At 30.4% G+C, this 17668-nt stretch overlaps 4 protein-coding genes across 11 annotated transcripts; 2 read left to right on the top strand and 2 right to left on the bottom strand.

Moving 5' to 3' along the window:
- Nucleotides 1-24: 24 nt before the first annotated feature.
- On the bottom strand, nt 25-6489 carry LOC108734771. Of its 4 annotated transcripts, none has more exons than XM_018466431.2 (9): nt 6157-6489; nt 5803-5960; nt 5587-5751; nt 5336-5527; nt 4424-4695; nt 4279-4317; nt 3361-4005; nt 2704-3273; nt 25-785 (listed from the first exon to the last, which is right to left on the bottom strand). In XM_018466431.2, exons 1-9 carry the CDS (start codon nt 6171-6173, stop codon nt 645-647), a joined length of 2199 nt encoding a protein of 732 aa, XP_018321933.1. In that variant the 5' UTR covers nt 6174-6489; the 3' UTR covers nt 25-644. The 4 variants fall into 4 exon arrangements, with proteins under 4 accessions (XP_018321933.1, XP_018321934.1, XP_018321936.1 ...); XM_018466434.2 differs by lacking the exon at nt 25-785 and adding an exon at nt 1211-1729; XM_018466435.1 differs by lacking the exon at nt 25-785 and adding an exon at nt 1794-1829 and having other exon boundaries at nt 6157-6487.
- A 135-nt stretch (nt 6490-6624) lies between these two features.
- Nucleotides 6625-8899, top strand: LOC108734774 (probable tRNA N6-adenosine threonylcarbamoyltransferase, mitochondrial). The gene is made up of 7 exons (XM_018466441.2): nt 6625-6933; nt 6992-7125; nt 7178-7434; nt 7803-8010; nt 8154-8302; nt 8421-8566; nt 8692-8899. Exons 1-7 carry the CDS (start codon nt 6740-6742, stop codon nt 8897-8899), a joined length of 1296 nt encoding a protein of 431 aa, XP_018321943.1. The 5' UTR covers nt 6625-6739.
- LOC108734777 (GTP-binding protein 10 homolog) lies at nt 8894-13244 on the bottom strand. 3 transcript variants are annotated; one of them, XM_018466444.2, is made up of 7 exons: nt 13020-13244; nt 12850-12968; nt 10048-10146; nt 9772-9990; nt 9481-9719; nt 9294-9417; nt 8894-9242 (listed from the first exon to the last, which is right to left on the bottom strand). In XM_018466444.2, exons 1-7 carry the CDS (start codon nt 13148-13150, stop codon nt 9004-9006), a joined length of 1170 nt encoding a protein of 389 aa, XP_018321946.1. In that variant the 5' UTR covers nt 13151-13244; the 3' UTR covers nt 8894-9003. The 3 variants fall into 3 exon arrangements, with proteins under 3 accessions (XP_018321946.1, XP_018321947.1, XP_018321948.1); XM_018466445.2 differs by lacking the exons at nt 12850-12968; nt 13020-13244 and adding exons at nt 10392-10459; nt 10511-10729 and having other exon boundaries at nt 10048-10197; XM_018466446.2 differs by lacking the exons at nt 12850-12968; nt 13020-13244 and adding an exon at nt 10511-10729 and having other exon boundaries at nt 10048-10265.
- On the top strand, nt 10820-17534 carry LOC108734769 (run domain Beclin-1-interacting and cysteine-rich domain-containing protein). Of its 3 annotated transcripts, none has more exons than XM_018466429.2 (9): nt 10820-11220; nt 11275-12245; nt 12300-12592; nt 15347-15626; nt 15693-15866; nt 15910-16122; nt 16314-16496; nt 16554-16707; nt 17173-17534. In XM_018466429.2, the coding sequence occupies exons 1-9, from the start codon at nt 11038-11040 to the stop codon at nt 17389-17391; spliced, it is 2670 nt and encodes an 889-aa protein (XP_018321931.1). In that variant the 5' UTR covers nt 10820-11037; the 3' UTR covers nt 17392-17534. The 3 variants fall into 3 exon arrangements, with proteins under 3 accessions (XP_018321931.1, XP_018321932.1, XP_018321930.1); XM_018466430.2 differs by lacking the exons at nt 10820-11220; nt 11275-12245; nt 12300-12592 and adding exons at nt 13296-13729; nt 13784-14754; nt 14809-15101 and having other exon boundaries at nt 15940-16122; XM_018466428.2 differs by lacking the exons at nt 10820-11220; nt 11275-12245; nt 12300-12592 and adding exons at nt 13296-13729; nt 13784-14754; nt 14809-15101.
- The last annotated feature ends 134 nt before the right edge of the window (nt 17535-17668 follow it).

The following is a 17668-nucleotide window of genomic DNA, read 5'->3' as shown; positions in this document are numbered from 1 at the left end:
AAATATATTTTATAATTATAAATATTTAAAATAAATACATGGCTTTCTGCGAAGTAAATTAACAGAAAAACTAACAACACAATATATGAGCAACAAATAATAACATATAAGTAAACGCATGGTTTCATAAAAACACATAATTTTCATACTGTAGTCTTTACACATTCATTTAAAGATTCCCTTAAAAGTGTTAAGAGATCGAATCATAAAATTCCTATAATTAATAAAATTATTACCCACTACAACTGAGAATTAAACCAAAAAAAACAAAATGCAATTATAAGCAGTATGCATACAAGTAATTGAGAAGGCAACATAATATAACATGGAATACATATTTAATATGTTTTTAAAATGATTTTTGTTCCCTTATAAAATAAGTAGAGATATTTAGAATTGTTTTAAACTTACGACGAACCTCTCACACTCACAATAAAATTAAGGCAAAAGTCATTTTAAATATTCCTCTATACTATCACTCAGTTGTAGTATTAATAAATAGAATCTGAAACTGTTTCTTAATGTTCAGCTTAAGTTTTACTTCTTACACAGAATCAATCATAGAATAAGCCTAAAAAATACATTTAATGCTTATGCGTACAGTATACAAGAGGTAATCAGAACAGCGAAACCTTAAATAAGTCTTACGACACCTGTTTAAGGGTCACTTGTATCATTGACAAGTCAAGCATAAAACGTTGATATTTCTTAAAAAAAGCATGAGCGGAAGCAACACTTTTGAACTGAATTGTTGCCTGTCGCTCCTTTGGAGACATCTGTAGCTTCTGAAAACATAACACATTTTAAACTTAAGCCTGGATTTGAACATACTCAACAAATTACGTTTTTTGCTCGCAAGTTTATACAATGTTGTATTTAAAAATTATTGAATAGTTGCTTATAACAAAAAAGTGTTTAGACTTCATCACTTCACAACCATTTTCAAATGCAAATATCAGTTCAATCAAGAATATCCTGAAAACTGTATTAATCATAACGTTTTAAATTATTAATTTACTTTTTTCCAAAACCCACTTGATTTATTAAAATAATTATGAAGAGATTTCACCGAAAATTTGAAGGATTATCCATAATAAATGTAATAACTAAGAAAACTTTACGAATGTTGTCAGTAAAGCAGAAACTTCTTAACAATTCAGTAAAACATCTCTCCAATTANTTTTTCCAAAACCCACTTGATTTATTAAAATAATTATGAAGAGATTTCACCGAAAATTTGAAGGATTATCCATAATAAATGTAATAACTAAGAAAACTTTACGAATGTTGTCAGTAAAGCAGAAACTTCTTAACAATTCAGTAAAACATCTCTCCAATTAGAGACTTAGGTAATCCCAAAGCAAGACTTAATTTTAACACCAATTAAGATGAGTATTATCTAACATTAACTATTTTTTATAACGAAAACTTAAAATATACTTTTCTATTAAAAGATAGAAGAATGATAGCAAAAAAAAACAATTTAAAATACATCAATAACTTAAAGCAACTAAACGAGTGTACAGAGAAAATAATCGCCTCAATAGCATCAACTAAATTAATGTACTGAAAATTGTACAATTAAAAATTCAGATAAAAACAAAACGTGTATAAACAAGGAATATTTAGTAATGACACTAGTCCAGTGTAATTGTTATTAAAAAAGGTAATTAAAATCACTTTCTGAGAACGAATCTGTTTCTTTTCTCAAAATTTGGCTTCGCAGGTTCTGGAAAACAAATTCATAAACAGCCAATCTGTCTTAAATTTTTATGTCCATTTTCTTAAATGTAGCAGTGAATTGTTTTTTAAATATTAGAAAAGCTTCCCTGATATCAATTAAAAAAAAAAAAGTAAAATCCCAAGAAAGATTGGCTTATAATTAATAAATATAGCTAAGAATTCATTTTGAAATTAAAAGATTCTACATACGTTCCACATTTGAAAATGCCAACAGAATGTATTTGTTTTAAATTATGTTTTTAATGAGGCAAAAAAAAAATCTACAATAACTATATAAAGGATATAATTTCTGCAGTATAAATCTGTAGAACTGTATACAGTAGATACTTGATAGTGTGAACTGATAAAACAGTTGTTCACGTTAACGAATATTATATTTTATATGTAATAAACATATCTGTAATTGACAAATGCTTAAAACAGTAATGAAATATAATTTTTCACCATATAAATCAGATATTTTTGTTTGTTTCTGAGGATTTTTTTGCACATTGGTTCCTTTTTTTGATCTTTTTATACTTAACTATAAAGTCAGTAATGTTCACATCATTCTCTTCTGCCTACAGGGTTACATTTAAAGCGTCTATAGTTCTAAGCAAAATATACTCAACAGCTCAAAATTTTTCCACCGCTACTTTAAAAGTCTTCAATAAGACATCCTTTAAATTTATTATCACAATGATTCGACTTCAACAAATCGAAATACCGATTTTTTAGGCTAGTGAGCAGTCGTTTCTATAAGCTAAGATGTAGTTTGCTCACGGTATATGGCGACCTAGCATAGTTAATATGCCGCTCACAATATCGAATATCTACTGTTTTAATAGTGATTAATTANAATAATAATAAATCTATAAGAACACAATAAACGAAAAATAGAATATTTTGAAATCTTCAGAGGAAAAGAGAATAATGCATTTACCCATCTTACACTTTGAGCTAAAATAAAAACCTGCTTACCTCAACATTGCCAATATTTTGACACATCTTTCGAAGTTTTATATCTGTTGTACCGGCAGCGAGATTGCTTACAACCACAATTGATGTATCAGGCAAATTGTCATCTCTGGCAAGGACTTTTCGATTTTCGAGAAAACCGGACGTAGGAGCTCCTTCCAAAGTCTTCTTCGAAACAATACGTACACCACCACTACTGTTAGCATTTTTCAAAACCGATGCTGTCACAAGCGTCTGCAAATTATTACTATACGTTTGTTGTTGTTGCTGCTGGAATTTATTTGGATTTATCTGATTCGTTGTCGTCACAACTTTAAGAGTCTGATGTTTCGCCACGTTCTTTTTAACGTTGCTAATTTGTTTAGAAAACTGTTTCCTTTGTGTAGTATTTTGTATAGCAGAGGTTGAATTAGATTCGAAAGAATTGCCAGCCTTCATAGCTTTTTCCTTGGCGGCTTGCTTCCTTCGCTCCTCTTTTTCTCGTAGAAACATTTCACGGCGACGTTTCTGCTCCTCGATTTTAAGTCTTAAATCCTTTGTCAGCTCATCCTCTTCTTCAACTTCTTGTTTACCCTAAGAATTATACGACAAACATAGCCCAGAATATTTAATAACGAATTGAATTCTTTTTATTAACAAATAATCAGGGTAAGTACTCACTTCGGTAGTAGTAACAGTTGTGTCCTGAGTGTCTATGGGCACTTCGTAGAGATGTTTCTCCCTTTCAAGAGATCGCTTTTTCCTTCTTTGTTCAAGATTATTGTTCTCAATGCGCCTTTTTGGCTGATTAAAATTTCCAGTATGAAATTTATGTTTGTTAATAAATCCACTTCTTTTCATATTAGCACTACTATTATTTTTCAACACCATTTTTTGACCATAATTACTGTTAGAAGGAGGGGGCATATGACTGAACTCCTCTCTTTGTTGCTGCATAAAATTAGATGGAGGATTGGTGAAAGGTTGAGATTGTACTTGATTGTTAGGAACATAAAATTGGGAGTAGGTTGGGTCTGTAGGGAGTTGCTGCTGGTTGTAATGAGATGGGACAAGAGGGGGAGGCTGTTGAAACTGGTTTGGCGTGAATTGAGCAGTCTGGTTTGCAAAGGATAAGCTGTTGCCGGCATTACTAAAAGGAATGGGCTGATTAAGGGTATATTGAGGAGCGTTTTGATTCGTGCCGAAAGGAATGTTCTGATTGGTGGGATAACCGAAATTTGGATTTGCAAACACACTGCGAACTGGCGGTGCAGCTGGCGCAACTGGTATCTGCAAAACTGTGCGAGACTGATCATTGGGTAAACCCTAAAACAAATTGACCTTCAGATAGGTAGTTGCTAATGAAAATAGCGCTGCTTTCTTGATTGCTTAGTCGTAGTTGAAAATATCGAATTGTTGAGTTTTACAGATTAGCTTTGAAAACATTAAGTAAGAAATCAATTTTACTAAAGTTTTTGATTAAAAGGTAAACAATAAAACAACATTTAAAAGAAAAGCGTATGTTTTTGAGAGGCTGCTTACTAGTAAAATGTCAACACTTATAAGCAGATAGAAAAACACTTTAAAAATCATTTTTACCTGAATATTATCATACTGAAGTTCGTTCCAGTTATTAACCTAAGCAAAATTAGAATGATTAAATAAACCACCACCAAAGACTACAAAAGTCATATAGGTACGTAATAGTGCAATTTGACTAATAGTAAAAAAAAACAAAACTCACCACTGGCTGAAACTGTTGATGTGGTAAATGGTGTTGAGATGGTTGCACTGGAGGAGGGGGTAGATGATAAGCTGAATTAATATTGGGATTATTGTAAACTGGAGGTTGTTGAAAGTTTGGTTGATAAGAACTGGAAACCATTGACCCTGGAGGCTGCATTGGCAGATGAGCACTATTAGCCCATGGTTGGATAAATGCTATGTTCTTATTTCGTTCCTGATGAGTATATGAAGTTCTACTATCCATCTTTCTTGCATTCAATACAAAACGAGCTAATAACGAAAAAGTATTATTTTCATTAAATATATAATTTTAACATGACAACATTTAATTCCCTGACAATCCCAGATTTTTTGCATTGAAAAATACTCTGACAAATATAGATACGAATAGAAAACTTTATTCATACATATGCAAACAAGTACGAGAAGGACTTGGACTCTGTAAGTTCTTATATTATCATATTACTTTAATAACTGGTTAGGTCAAAACAATTATTGGGTTTAATAAATATTTATTGAAATTCTTTCTGTTTTCCTTATTACAAATGTTTTATCTAGAGTACAACCATGAAAATTTAAGTATAATTAACAACATTGTATACCAATGTCAAAAGAATTAAATTTATTATTTAAAATTTCCACTTAGAATTAGCAACTAATTTTTGAAAGAATGCTTTATTGCTGATAGGTTTTGAAAATCAATCAGTAAATCAAAAGAAGGACAACAAAAGGATCCTGTAACGGTTCTGTTTTTTATTTCGAAATATAAAACCCACATACTTATACGAGTTTGTCAACAAAGCAATCCCTTGAATATTAAATTAAATTTTTGTTTCCTGACAATTCCAGGTTTTCATCAAAAGTGAGCATTATGTAATTTATATAACAGTAAATGAATATTTTCACTTACCATCATTACCAACTTGCACCTGTCCCTTAAAATTAGGATTTATATGCACGGTCGAGCTTTCCTTGTTTCTTTGGTATTTTTGATTAAACCGTTGATTGTTTTGAAAGTTTCCTTTGGCATTCTGAAATTTACTTCTTACATTTCTTTGTCTCTGGTTTGTCAATTTTAAATCTTCCTTAATTGCTACGTTATCTACAATAAACAAAAGGAACTAATAACAAAATTTTCTGTAAAAACTTAGATTTATTCACCTAGAGTATCTGGTATAGACTTGACCTTATTTACAGGTGTAAATCGTTCATTTTTAAAACGATGACTTCGCTCCGTTTGCTCAGCATCGCTACTTGCAATACTGTCATCTATGTTTGTAGTGGTACTAACTGCAGATGTACTTGCTTTCGATACATTTTTTTCTTCTGTAACAAAAATTGTTACAAAAGGAAAAAAATATGATGAGCAATGCTTACTTTCAAATGTTTCATCTAAATCCACTTCATCAACTTCTAACTCCAAAATATCTTCAGTTCCTGTTTCTTCCTCAACATTATCAGCCAGTAATGCATCTTCGTCGTAATCCCTATCATCATCATCCCCATCAACACTTCCTCCAAGTAGTGCTTCATCACTGTTAATAATTTGGGAAATTTATTTATTAATATAATTATAAGATATGCATTATACATATTTTGCAATTATAATAATGTATAAAACTGTAACAACTTATTTGAGTTTGTTTATTTTTCCTCATTATTTATTTATTAGCCACAACTAAATTTATTAAAAAAGTTATTTTCTAAATCCTGAATTAAAATGTTACTTACTTTTCTGCATCCGACATTTTACATTCTAATATATATTTATAATTATATTACGATTTCATTGCATCTCATCTGACTGCATCCACTGAAATTGACAAACAGATAAATCGCAGAAGATCATAAAGCGCAGACAGATAAAATTCAAGTATATGAAGAGTATATGTCTAAGGTCCCATTCTCATTGTCCATGGCATAAAAATTCCAAAAACGATCTGTGATCTTGTTTAATCAATTAAATTTTGTTAGTGTTGATAGAGGTATCAAAACGGAAATGTTTTCTTATATGTATTTCTTTAAAATAATTTACACGACTGTTAGTTAAAGCATACCAGTTTTATATGAATATGAAATAATAACAAGCTTACGACCTTAAATAGCTTTGACCTTGAAATTTATTTGGACATGGTCATAAATAAGGGTATTATGGTATAAAAGTTATCAATATTTATGAAATGAAAACGAATACAACCTTCTTATTTATGTATATAACATGAATCTATGAATGAATATGACAATATGACATGACATGGATATAACCTCCAAAACTTAAAAGTATAACGAACGTTATTTTTATACTTAGGAAAGTATGGCTCACTTTAATAAGAATTTTAGTTTAATAAAAAGAAATATATCAATGTTCTACAGTAAATCATGGTATTCATCAAACTGTGTAATTTTAGGTATAGAAACTTCTTGTGATGATACAGGTTGTGCTATTGTAGACTCCCAATGCAATATTTTAGGCGAATCATTAAATTCTCAACAGTTAATACACCTACAGTAATGAATACTCAAATCCTTTTTTATTTTTTATGGTAATTTGTTGTTTGTTTACTAGAAATGGAGGCATAATACCACCAATAGCTGAAAACCTCCATAGGAAAAACATTGAAAATGTAGTGAATAATGCCTTAGCAAGCAGTAAAGTACATTTTGCTGATATTGACGCAGTTGCCACAACAGTAACACCAGGTACCTCAGATCATTATTGTTGGAAGAGAAGCAAATTTAGTATTTTTTATAGGTTTACCATTGTCATTAAAAATTGGTGTCAAATATGGAAAATATCTCTGTAAAAAATACAATAAACCATTCATTCCCATTCATCATATGGAAGCACATGCTTTAACAGCAAGAATGTGTAAAAAAGATGTAAATTTTCCATTTCTAGTACTTTTGATAAGTGGTGGTCATTGTTTAATTGCTGTTTGTAAGGATGTAAACAAATTTCTTCTTCTTGGAGAAAGCATTGATGATTCACCAGGAGAAGCTTTTGATAAAGTGAGTAAGTATAAGTAGTTAGGAAACATCTAGCTTTGCTCTTTTAATAACTTGGAATTAAGAAAGTTACTTGAATAAGTTTCGTGTAATTTGTATATGTGATCTGAAAAAATTGTTTTCAACAAATAACATATTAACTGATGTTGGTTGCTAATGAGGATAATATTAAGGTTTAATACAAAAATCAGAGAAGTGATTAATAAAAACAAATACCTGATAAATAAACAATTGAAATTTATTCTAAAAATACTCCAACAAAGGAGTACAACACTTATTTTTAGCAAAGTTGATTTGTTCTAAATAAATACTATTTACCATTATTTTGAACTTAAGTATAAAGTAATGTTAGGAATTAATTAATTTTTTAGGTTGCTAGAAGACTAAAAATGAAAAATATCCCAGAATTTTCAACAATTTCTGGAGGACAAGCTATTGAACTTGCAGCTTCCAGAGCAGATAATCCAATACAATTTAAATTTTCAATTCCATTGCTTCAATACAAGGATTGTAACTTCAGTTTCTCAGGGCTCAAAACTCAAGCAAAAATTCACATACAGCGCCAGGAGAAACAGCATAGTAAGACTACTCCAAATATTTACAATAATAGTAACAATAATAAACTAAAATGAGGGATTGACTCTATTTGCTGACTTGTGAGACCAGTTTTTTTCATTAATTTCATTTATCAGTCTTTATTTTCTACTTGTTTTTATTTGCAGATTTGCCTCCTGATGGTATTATACCTGATCTGTACAATTTATGTGCTGGTTTTCAGCTTGTAATCACAAGACATTTATGTCACAGAGTGCAAAGAGCAATGGAATTTGCAGAAATGAAAGGATTACTTCCAAGAGACAACAAAACACTTGTATGTTTATAACATTAATTTAAAACAACTTTTTTTTTATACAATTTGAATTTTTTCATAAAACATTGAATAGATAAAATCAGTGTAAATGTTTCTTTTAATTTTTTGGCAACTTTAGGTTATTTCCGGTGGAGTTGCTTGCAACAACTTTATTGCAAAAGGCCTTCAAATTATCTGCAAGGAGTTAGAATATAAAATGGTTAGACCTCCGCCAAAATTATGCACTGATAATGGGGTAATGATTGCGTGGAATGGTGTGGAAAGGTAATTTTAAATAAACGTTTTATCAATTTAATTAAATAACAAAGTTATTATTAAAATTGGAACGTAAATAACATAATAGATTCGATTAATAGCATATTTCAACATCATAATTAACTAAATTTAAGATGGAGAACTAAAGCAGGAGTAACAAAAGATTTAGATTCAGTAGATTGGCAAAAATCCTGTCCATTAGGGGAAAACTTAATAAATGAAGTAAAGAAAGCCGAAATTTCTCCACATTGGGTTAGAATATCAAAATTAACAAAACCACAAGTAGTTGATAATGAAAATAATATAAGTTTAAAATTAAAAGCAATAAGTGCTAATGAATAATGTAAAAATACCTTTAATGAATATTTAAGCATTTACTGTAAATAAAAATATTTATTTTAAATTATATTACTTCCAAAGCTAAGAATTAGCATTAATGACTAGTTTTAAACTACTGGAGTTGCTCTTTCTCTTAAATTTTCTTTCAAATTACGAATTACATTTAAATCATTCATGACAACCTCTTTTAGTTTTTGTTTTTCAGCATTTATATCTAATAAGTTCCTTAAAGTGTTTTTCACTTTTTCTATGTCTTCCACACTTTCTTTAGCTGAAATAGGAATAATTTCACCAATTTCAAGAATCCTTGTGGGTCTAATTTCTTCTGAATACTCTTGAATAATTTCTGAAAGTTAAAATATTCAATAACTTTACAAACATTTTTACTGAAACATACCTGGTAATGCTGTGATTTGTTCTCTTACTTTTTCAAACTTCTTTAAAGCTCCATCAGTATCCATTTTATTAATTACTAGCACAGCTGGTTTTTCCAAAAGGCTTTCGTTGTACAATTCTAATTCCTGTAAAAATTATGCATAAGTCAAAAAGTAATTTAAAATTTAAACAATAAGAGCAATGATTACTTTGTTTAATAAAATTACAGTATCAAGACAACTCCTAAAAGTATGTTGAGGGCTAAGTTGAAAACCATTGATATCTACTACTAATAACAATAACGTGGTTCTTTCTACATGTTTCAAAAATTTGTGTCCCATTCCTCTATTTGCATGAGCCCCTTCAATTAATCCTGGTAAATCGGCCATTGAAATTTGCCTTAAATCTTTGTATTTCAGCATTCCAATATTTGGTCTAATTGTGGTAACTAGAAAATAAAATAAAAAATTTTGTCATGCAGCAAGTTGTTCTCTACTTACAAGGATAACTAGCAATTTTGGGTTTTGCATGTGAAATAGATCTTAGAAGAGTACTCTTTCCAGCATTAGGAAATCCTACAAGTCCCACATCTGCTATTAATTTCAGGTCTAATTTTATTGGCCATGCTTGGCCCTCACTTCCTAAAAATCCATTTTTTGGATGCCCTCCTATTCCTCCTTTTGCAACTATCACTTCGTCACCTTCCTTGTTTAATTCTCCTACAATTTTTTGTAAAACTTGTTTATTTTCGAAGAAACAAATATTACCTATCTCACCTAATCTTTTTCCTTCATCTGTGTAAACTGTTACCCCAACAGGTACCTCAACCTTAACGTCTTCACCAGGAGGACCCAAAATATACTTTTGTGAACTATCTGTTCCATGAGAAGCGAAAATCCGTTTACTCTGGTGTTCGTTTAAAACATGTTCTAAGAACATTTTCTCTTTTGCAACAAGAATTACACTTCCTCCCTGCCCTCCTACACCTCCATACCTAATAATATGCTATTATTTTNGTCACATTTAAGAGACCACCTCTTCTTATTTTGAAATGCTCAAAAAGCAAAAGCTGTTAAAGGTCTTTTCGTTCCGATTGGTTTAGCTAATAGCATAGAAACATGTTCTAAGAACATTTTCTCTTTTGCAACAAGAATTACACTTCCTCCCTGCCCTCCTACACCTCCATACCTAATAATATGCTATTATTTTTTTATTTATATACTCATAAAATGTACATACTTTGGATAGCCATTTCCTCCACTACCACCTCGAACGTATAAACGTAGAGTGTCAATAAAACCTTGTCTAAGATATTTTCTGGGTGCTTTACGAATTTTGGTTAAAAATAAGCAAGTTGAAGTAAAAACCATGTTCAAAAATACAAATTTAAAAGTTTGGAGGTTATATCACTTAACTTAATATTTATTATTGACCATTTAACATGACATGTACCGTTTGTTTATGATTTGTTTGTTGTATCTATCATAGTTGTATTGTATCTACTACTGTCTATTATCTATGACTACTGTCAAATGGTGTAATAAAACAATCAAAAGTTGTTGGTATCTTAAAAATATTTGCAGTGATAATTCTGATATTAAGAAGTATTTGAAATGTTTGAACCTCTTCTTTAATTTGAACTTTATCGATTACAAAAAAGTTTGAATACTATAATGGATGCAATAAGAATAGTTAACTATAAATTATTAGAAATCCTCATCAAGCATCACCTTATTGGCAAAATTCATCATATATAATAAGTAATAATGTCTGGAAATTCAAATTACCCTTTAAAATACCAACTTTTGCTTCGTAATGTAAAGAATACAGTAGAAAACTTATTAATAAGCCAACTTGCTAATGTTTGGTTTGTTTATGGTGGTCTCAGTAGACTTCATAATGCTGTTGAAAAGGTATTTAAGCATGGATGTAAAGTCAACAACAGTGATGTAAGCTTTTGCAAAATCAATTTATAAAATGTTTTATATAATATGATATTGTAGGGTTGCCCAGACTTCTGGACTTTTGTACAAGGTCTTGATTGGTTACAACCACATAACGCTAAGTCTTCTTCTTTATTAGATTGTGAACTAAAACAAAATTCTCCTCAATACTTAAAGAATAACAAAGCATCAATATGGTTATACAACAATCTAGAAAACCATTCACTATCACAAAAACTGGCATGGCTTTTATCTGACAAGACACATTTGCATTCATGTTATTATGAAGATGCCTTTTTATGTCAAGAAAAATATGCAGAGGCTATACTACTCTGTTTACGAGCAGTGGAACATAATCAACCTAGTTTAATTTCGGAAATAAAACCCTGCCTTTTCTTTAGCTCTGAAAATGTTCAAAATTTTCACAAAGCTCACCGCAGATGTTCTTCTTTTCCTGACAATCATTTGCACAATATTTATAAGACAGCTACACGTAGTAAAACATATGATAGTTTAAATGCACCTGAAAGAAAAACTTTTCATAGTGATGTTTCTAAAGTTACAAAAAAAAACAATTTTATTAATGGGAAGTTAAAACCTTGGAGTAGTATGCCAGATTTAATAAGTAGCACAAGACCAAAACAATTCTGCAAAGCTTCACAAAGTAAAACTACACCATCTACTCCAATCATAACTAGATCACGATCATTTCAAATAAATACAGATAAAATTATTTTCACTAAAGACACTGTAGAAGAGAAAAATAAGGAAAAAAATGATAATGTCATGCCACAAATGAAACATGTTATTTTTGATAACATAAACATAATTGAATATACACAGTCTAAAAATACAACTATAAAGAAAAGTAAAAAGATTGATAATAGTAAACTTTATTGCTCAGTTTCTCCAACAAGATCATCATCAGATTATAGTTTCCTTACAGCTTTGGCAGGAGAAAAAGATTATAAAAGAGCCCCTAAGAAAAGTTTTATTGAGGAAGATGGTAAGGTTTTGCCTCCTGCTACAGGGTAAAGAGCTTTAGTATGCATTTATTTCAATCACTTTAACTAAGTTTTTTACAGGTATTTTCCAAGACCTGTAAAAGGGCAGACTCTTGCATCCTTTCTCACTTCTAGTCAATTTGTACGCGCAAATGCAGAATTGGATAGAGAAAATGCTCATTTTAGCATATCAGAAGCAATGATTGCTGTAATGGAACAGATTAAATGTAAACAAGACCTGAAGTTGGTTGACGAACAAGGCGACGAAAGTGATGAAGAAATTATGAGTTTGAAGCAACGTATCCGACTTAGAAGACGTCAGAAACTTCAAGAAACGCAAAAGAAAATGGTGATTGGAACGCCACTTAGTAATGGTAAAATAAGAGAGCAAATTGAATACATTTTAAATACAATCATAACAACAAAAAATGATTACTTTATTTTAAGGAAAAAATATGTATTTAAATTAATTTTTTACCCACAAACAGTTTGCATTTATATGTATATATGAGTAAATTTTGTATATACACGCTTATTGTTAAACTTCGAAATTCTAGATTTATTTATATGATAAAATATTATACTGTTAAGTTATTTTAATCGATACGTTTATGTAAAGCTAGTGAACTATCTGTTCCATGAGAAGCGAAAATCCGTTTACTCTGGTGTTCGTTTAAAACATGTTCTAAGAACATTTTCTCTTTTGCAACAAGAATTACACTTCCTCCCTGCCCTCCTACACCTCCATACCTAATAATATGCTATTATTTTTTTATTTATATACTCATAAAATGTACATACTTTGGATAGCCATTTCCTCCACTACCACCTCGAACGTATAAACGTAGAGTGTCAATAAAACCTTGTCTAAGATATTTTCTGGGTGCTTTACGAATTTTGGTTAAAAATAAGCAAGTTGAAGTAAAAACCATGTTCAAAAATACAAATTTAAAAGTTTGGAGGTTATATCACTTAACTTAATATTTATTATTGACCATTTAACATGACATGTACCGTTTGTTTATGGTTTGTTTGTTGTATCTATCATAGTTGTATTGTATCTACTACTGTCTATTATCTATGACTACTGTCAAATGGTGTAATAAAACAATCAAAAGTTGTTGGTATCTTAAAAATATTTGCAGTGATAATTCTGATATTAAGAAGTATTTGAAATGTTTGAACCTCTTCTTTAATTTGAACTTTATCGATTACAAAAAAGTTTGAATACTATAATGGATGCAATAAGAATAGTTAACTATAAATTATTAGAAATCCTCATCAAGCATCACCTTATTGGCAAAATTCATCATATATAATAAGTAATAATGTCTGGAAATTCAAATTACCCTTTAAAATACCAACTTTTGCTTCGTAATGTAAAGAATACAGTAGAAAACTTATTAATAAGCCAACTTGCTAATGTTTGGTTTGTTTATGGTGGTCTCAGTAGACTTCATAATGCTGTTGAAAAGGTATTTAAGCATGGATGTAAAGTCAACAACAGTGATGTAAGCTTTTGCAAAATCAATTTATAAAATGTTTTATATAATATGATATTGTAGGGTTGCCCAGACTTCTGGACTTTTGTACAAGGTCTTGATTGGTTACAACCACATAACGCTAAGTCTTCTTCTTTATTAGATTGTGAACTAAAACAAAATTCTCCTCAATACTTAAAGAATAACAAAGCATCAATATGGTTATACAACAATCTAGAAAACCATTCACTATCACAAAAACTGGCATGGCTTTTATCTGACAAGACACATTTGCATTCATGTTATTATGAAGATGCCTTTTTATGTCAAGAAAAATATGCAGAGGCTATACTACTCTGTTTACGAGCAGTGGAACATAATCAACCTAGTTTAATTTCGGAAATAAAACCCTGCCTTTTCTTTAGCTCTGAAAATGTTCAAAATTTTCACAAAGCTCACCGCAGATGTTCTTCTTTTCCTGACAATCATTTGCACAATATTTATAAGACAGCTACACGTAGTAAAACATATGATAGTTTAAATGCACCTGAAAGAAAAACTTTTCATAGTGATGTTTCTAAAGTTACAAAAAAAAACAATTTTATTAATGGGAAGTTAAAACCTTGGAGTAGTATGCCAGATTTAATAAGTAGCACAAGACCAAAACAATTCTGCAAAGCTTCACAAAGTAAAACTACACCATCTACTCCAATCATAACTAGATCACGATCATTTCAAATAAATACAGATAAAATTATTTTCACTAAAGACACTGTAGAAGAGAAAAATAAGGAAAAAAATGATAATGTCATGCCACAAATGAAACATGTTATTTTTGATAACATAAACATAATTGAATATACACAGTCTAAAAATACAACTATAAAGAAAAGTAAAAAGATTGATAATAGTAAACTTTATTGCTCAGTTTCTCCAACAAGATCATCATCAGATTATAGTTTCCTTACAGCTTTGGCAGGAGAAAAAGATTATAAAAGAGCCCCTAAGAAAAGTTTTATTGAGGAAGATGGTAAGGTTTTGCCTCCTGCTACAGGGTAAAGAGCTTTAGTATGCATTTATTTCAATCACTTTAACTAAGTTTTTTACAGGTATTTTCCAAGACCTGTAAAAGGGCAGACTCTTGCATCCTTTCTCACTTCTAGTCAATTTGTACGCGCAAATGCAGAATTGGATAGAGAAAATGCTCATTTTAGCATATCAGAAGCAATGATTGCTGTAATGGAACAGATTAAATGTAAACAAGACCTGAAGTTGGTTGACGAACAAGGCGACGAAAGTGATGAAGAAATTATGAGTTTGAAGCAACGTATCCGACTTAGAAGACGTCAGAAACTTCAAGAAACGCAAAAGAAAATGGTGATTGGAACGCCACTTAGTAATGGTAAAATAAGAGAGCAAATTGAATACATTTTAAATACAATCATAACAACAAAAAATGATTACTTTATTTTAAGGAAAAAATATGTATTTAAATTAATTTTTTACCCACAAACAGTTTGCATTTATATGTATATATGAGTAAATTTTGTATATACACGCTTATTGTTAAACTTCGAAATTCTAGATTTATTTATATGATAAAATATTATACTGTTAAGTTATTTTAATCGATACGTTTATGTAAAGCTACTACAACTACAGAAGCAAGTACTAGTGCATATTCAACTTCTCCCGATTATTGTCATTCGGACTGTATAAGTTCCGACGAAGTTGAAGACTTAGAAATTGACGAATCGTCGAATCTGATTGACTCAAAAGGTTTGTCTGTATCTATGGCGTCTCTTTTTTCCGAATCAGATCTTTTAAAAAAACCTAGAGGGGCTCCAGACGGTGCATCAGATGTTTTATCTGCAGAAGGTGTTGCGTTGTCCTTGATAAGTCGTTTTAGTGAAAAGCAATTGCCTAGGTATATATGTTTAATCCACTTTACAAAATTGTATATCATTATTTTTTTAATGAATGTTATCATTAGGGCTTCTGATTTAGAATGGTTAGTATCAGAAGAAGATGCTCCACAAGCCTTACTTCCACTTCCAAAGAGTTGGCCAGTCGATACAGAGGAGGTGCCACCTACACCCCTACGCGGAAACAAAGACTGGGCTCCTCCTCGTCCTCAGATAATATTTACACCTCAACCTCCTCCTATGTAAGTATTCATGTAATAGAACGTTTTACGAAGTGCCTTAAAGGCACTTTTTATGTTGTATTTGTTGTGATAGGAGGAAGAAACTGATGGTGAAGCAGAATTATAGGTGTGCAGGATGTGGAACGCGTGTCCTACCGCAATACGCATCAAAATTTCGTTTTTGTCATTATTTGGGACGATACTTTTGTACTTTATGTCACACCAACCAAGTTGCTCTCATACCCGGAAGGATTATACAGAAATGGGATTTTTCACGGTAAGGAAATCAAATAGTCGGTCGCATAGTAAGCGATAATTTGAATTCTACTATAGATATTAAATATAAAATGAAACCTAAAAGTAAATGGTATGGAATAAGTAGAAGAATATGTAGAATCGTTTCTAAGTTTATTTACGGTACATCATCATTTTAAAATTAATATTTTATTAATTTTTTTAACGTTTTAGATACCCTGTTTCAAATTTTTCCTATAGACTGCTCGAGCAAATGTATGCAGATCCGTTACTACCCGTTTTCGATTTAAATAAAAATATAGAAAATATTTCAAAGAACTTAAAGAAATGTAGGACTTATAGATTGGCCTTGTATTATGTTAAAGATTTCATTAAAACATGTCGTTTTGCAGAAAAGTAAGTAAAAGTATCTGAATGTATAAATTAAGTATTAATCGAACAGATATTTTTTAGAATACAGGAGTACATTGAAAGGGAAAATCCATACATTTATATGGATCCGGATGTTTATTCTTTGCAAGATTTAGTAAATATTCGCAGTGGTGATCTTAATAAAAAGTTAGAAAGCCTTGTAGACATTTGTTGCAAACACATATATGAATGCCAGGTAATTTTTGTATATCTAGTATATTAAATAAAATTGATGAACGGTGAACGTTACAACCTTCCCCCTTATCATATCTCGTCACTAAGCAATACTCCTCCCACTTCTTTGCAAATGTATTTTATGAAGGATCCTCAAGGTGTCATCCTCAATAGACTAAGGATAGCACCTTGGGTGTGTTAACACGCATACATTTTACATTTCTTAAAATTTTATGTGAAATTTCGAGTCTGTAGTGTTTTATAATTTAGCTCTAGCTAGTTTATTTGGTTTAGCTGTTTTTTATTTTCGTTTTAAGATGCGATCAATTTTACCTTACCTTACTCAATTGTACAACCCCTTTTTGAAATCCCATTATATTGGATTTATTTATTTATTAATGCCGTATTTGTTCGCCTATTACTGCCTACACTTTTCAATATAGAGCTACATTATTGCATTCAATTTCCAAAACTTTTTATATTATAGTTATGTAAAGCAAGAGGGTTCATTTGCGAAGTTTGTCTACATGATCAAGTTATATTTCCCTGGCAAATTAAAAAAGTAACGAGATGTAAGAAATGTGGATCATGTTATCATATTTCCTGTTGGAAACCGGAAAAGGAAACGTGTTTAAAGTGTGCCAGGTTGGAGAAGAGGAAAAATCTCAAAGTGGAAAACGACGTTACAACATCGGATGTTCAATAACAAGTGAGTTTTTCTTATAAAAAAATAAAATAAATGCGCAAGAAATAAACTACACATTTTTGTATCTTTGTGTATATCTAGACATTTTGCTGTAAATTATTTAACTAAAACTAATGGTTACAACAGGAAATTTATATTCACCATTCCTTAATTCTGATTATCCTTCTATATAGTGTTTCATATCAATGCTAACGTGAATAAGTAAAATTGGATACCAACGTAAATATTTATATATTCTCTAGAGAAATTTTTACATTAAATTTAACTATACTTCAAT

The sequence above is a fragment of the Agrilus planipennis genome, unplaced genomic scaffold, assembly GCF_000699045.2.
Source record: "Agrilus planipennis isolate EAB-ADULT unplaced genomic scaffold, Apla_2.0 scaffold80, whole genome shotgun sequence".
Taxonomy (NCBI): domain Eukaryota; kingdom Metazoa; phylum Arthropoda; class Insecta; order Coleoptera; family Buprestidae; genus Agrilus; species Agrilus planipennis.
The sequence above is the reverse complement of the archived record's forward strand: the minus strand, read 5'-3'. Positions and strand labels throughout refer to the sequence as shown.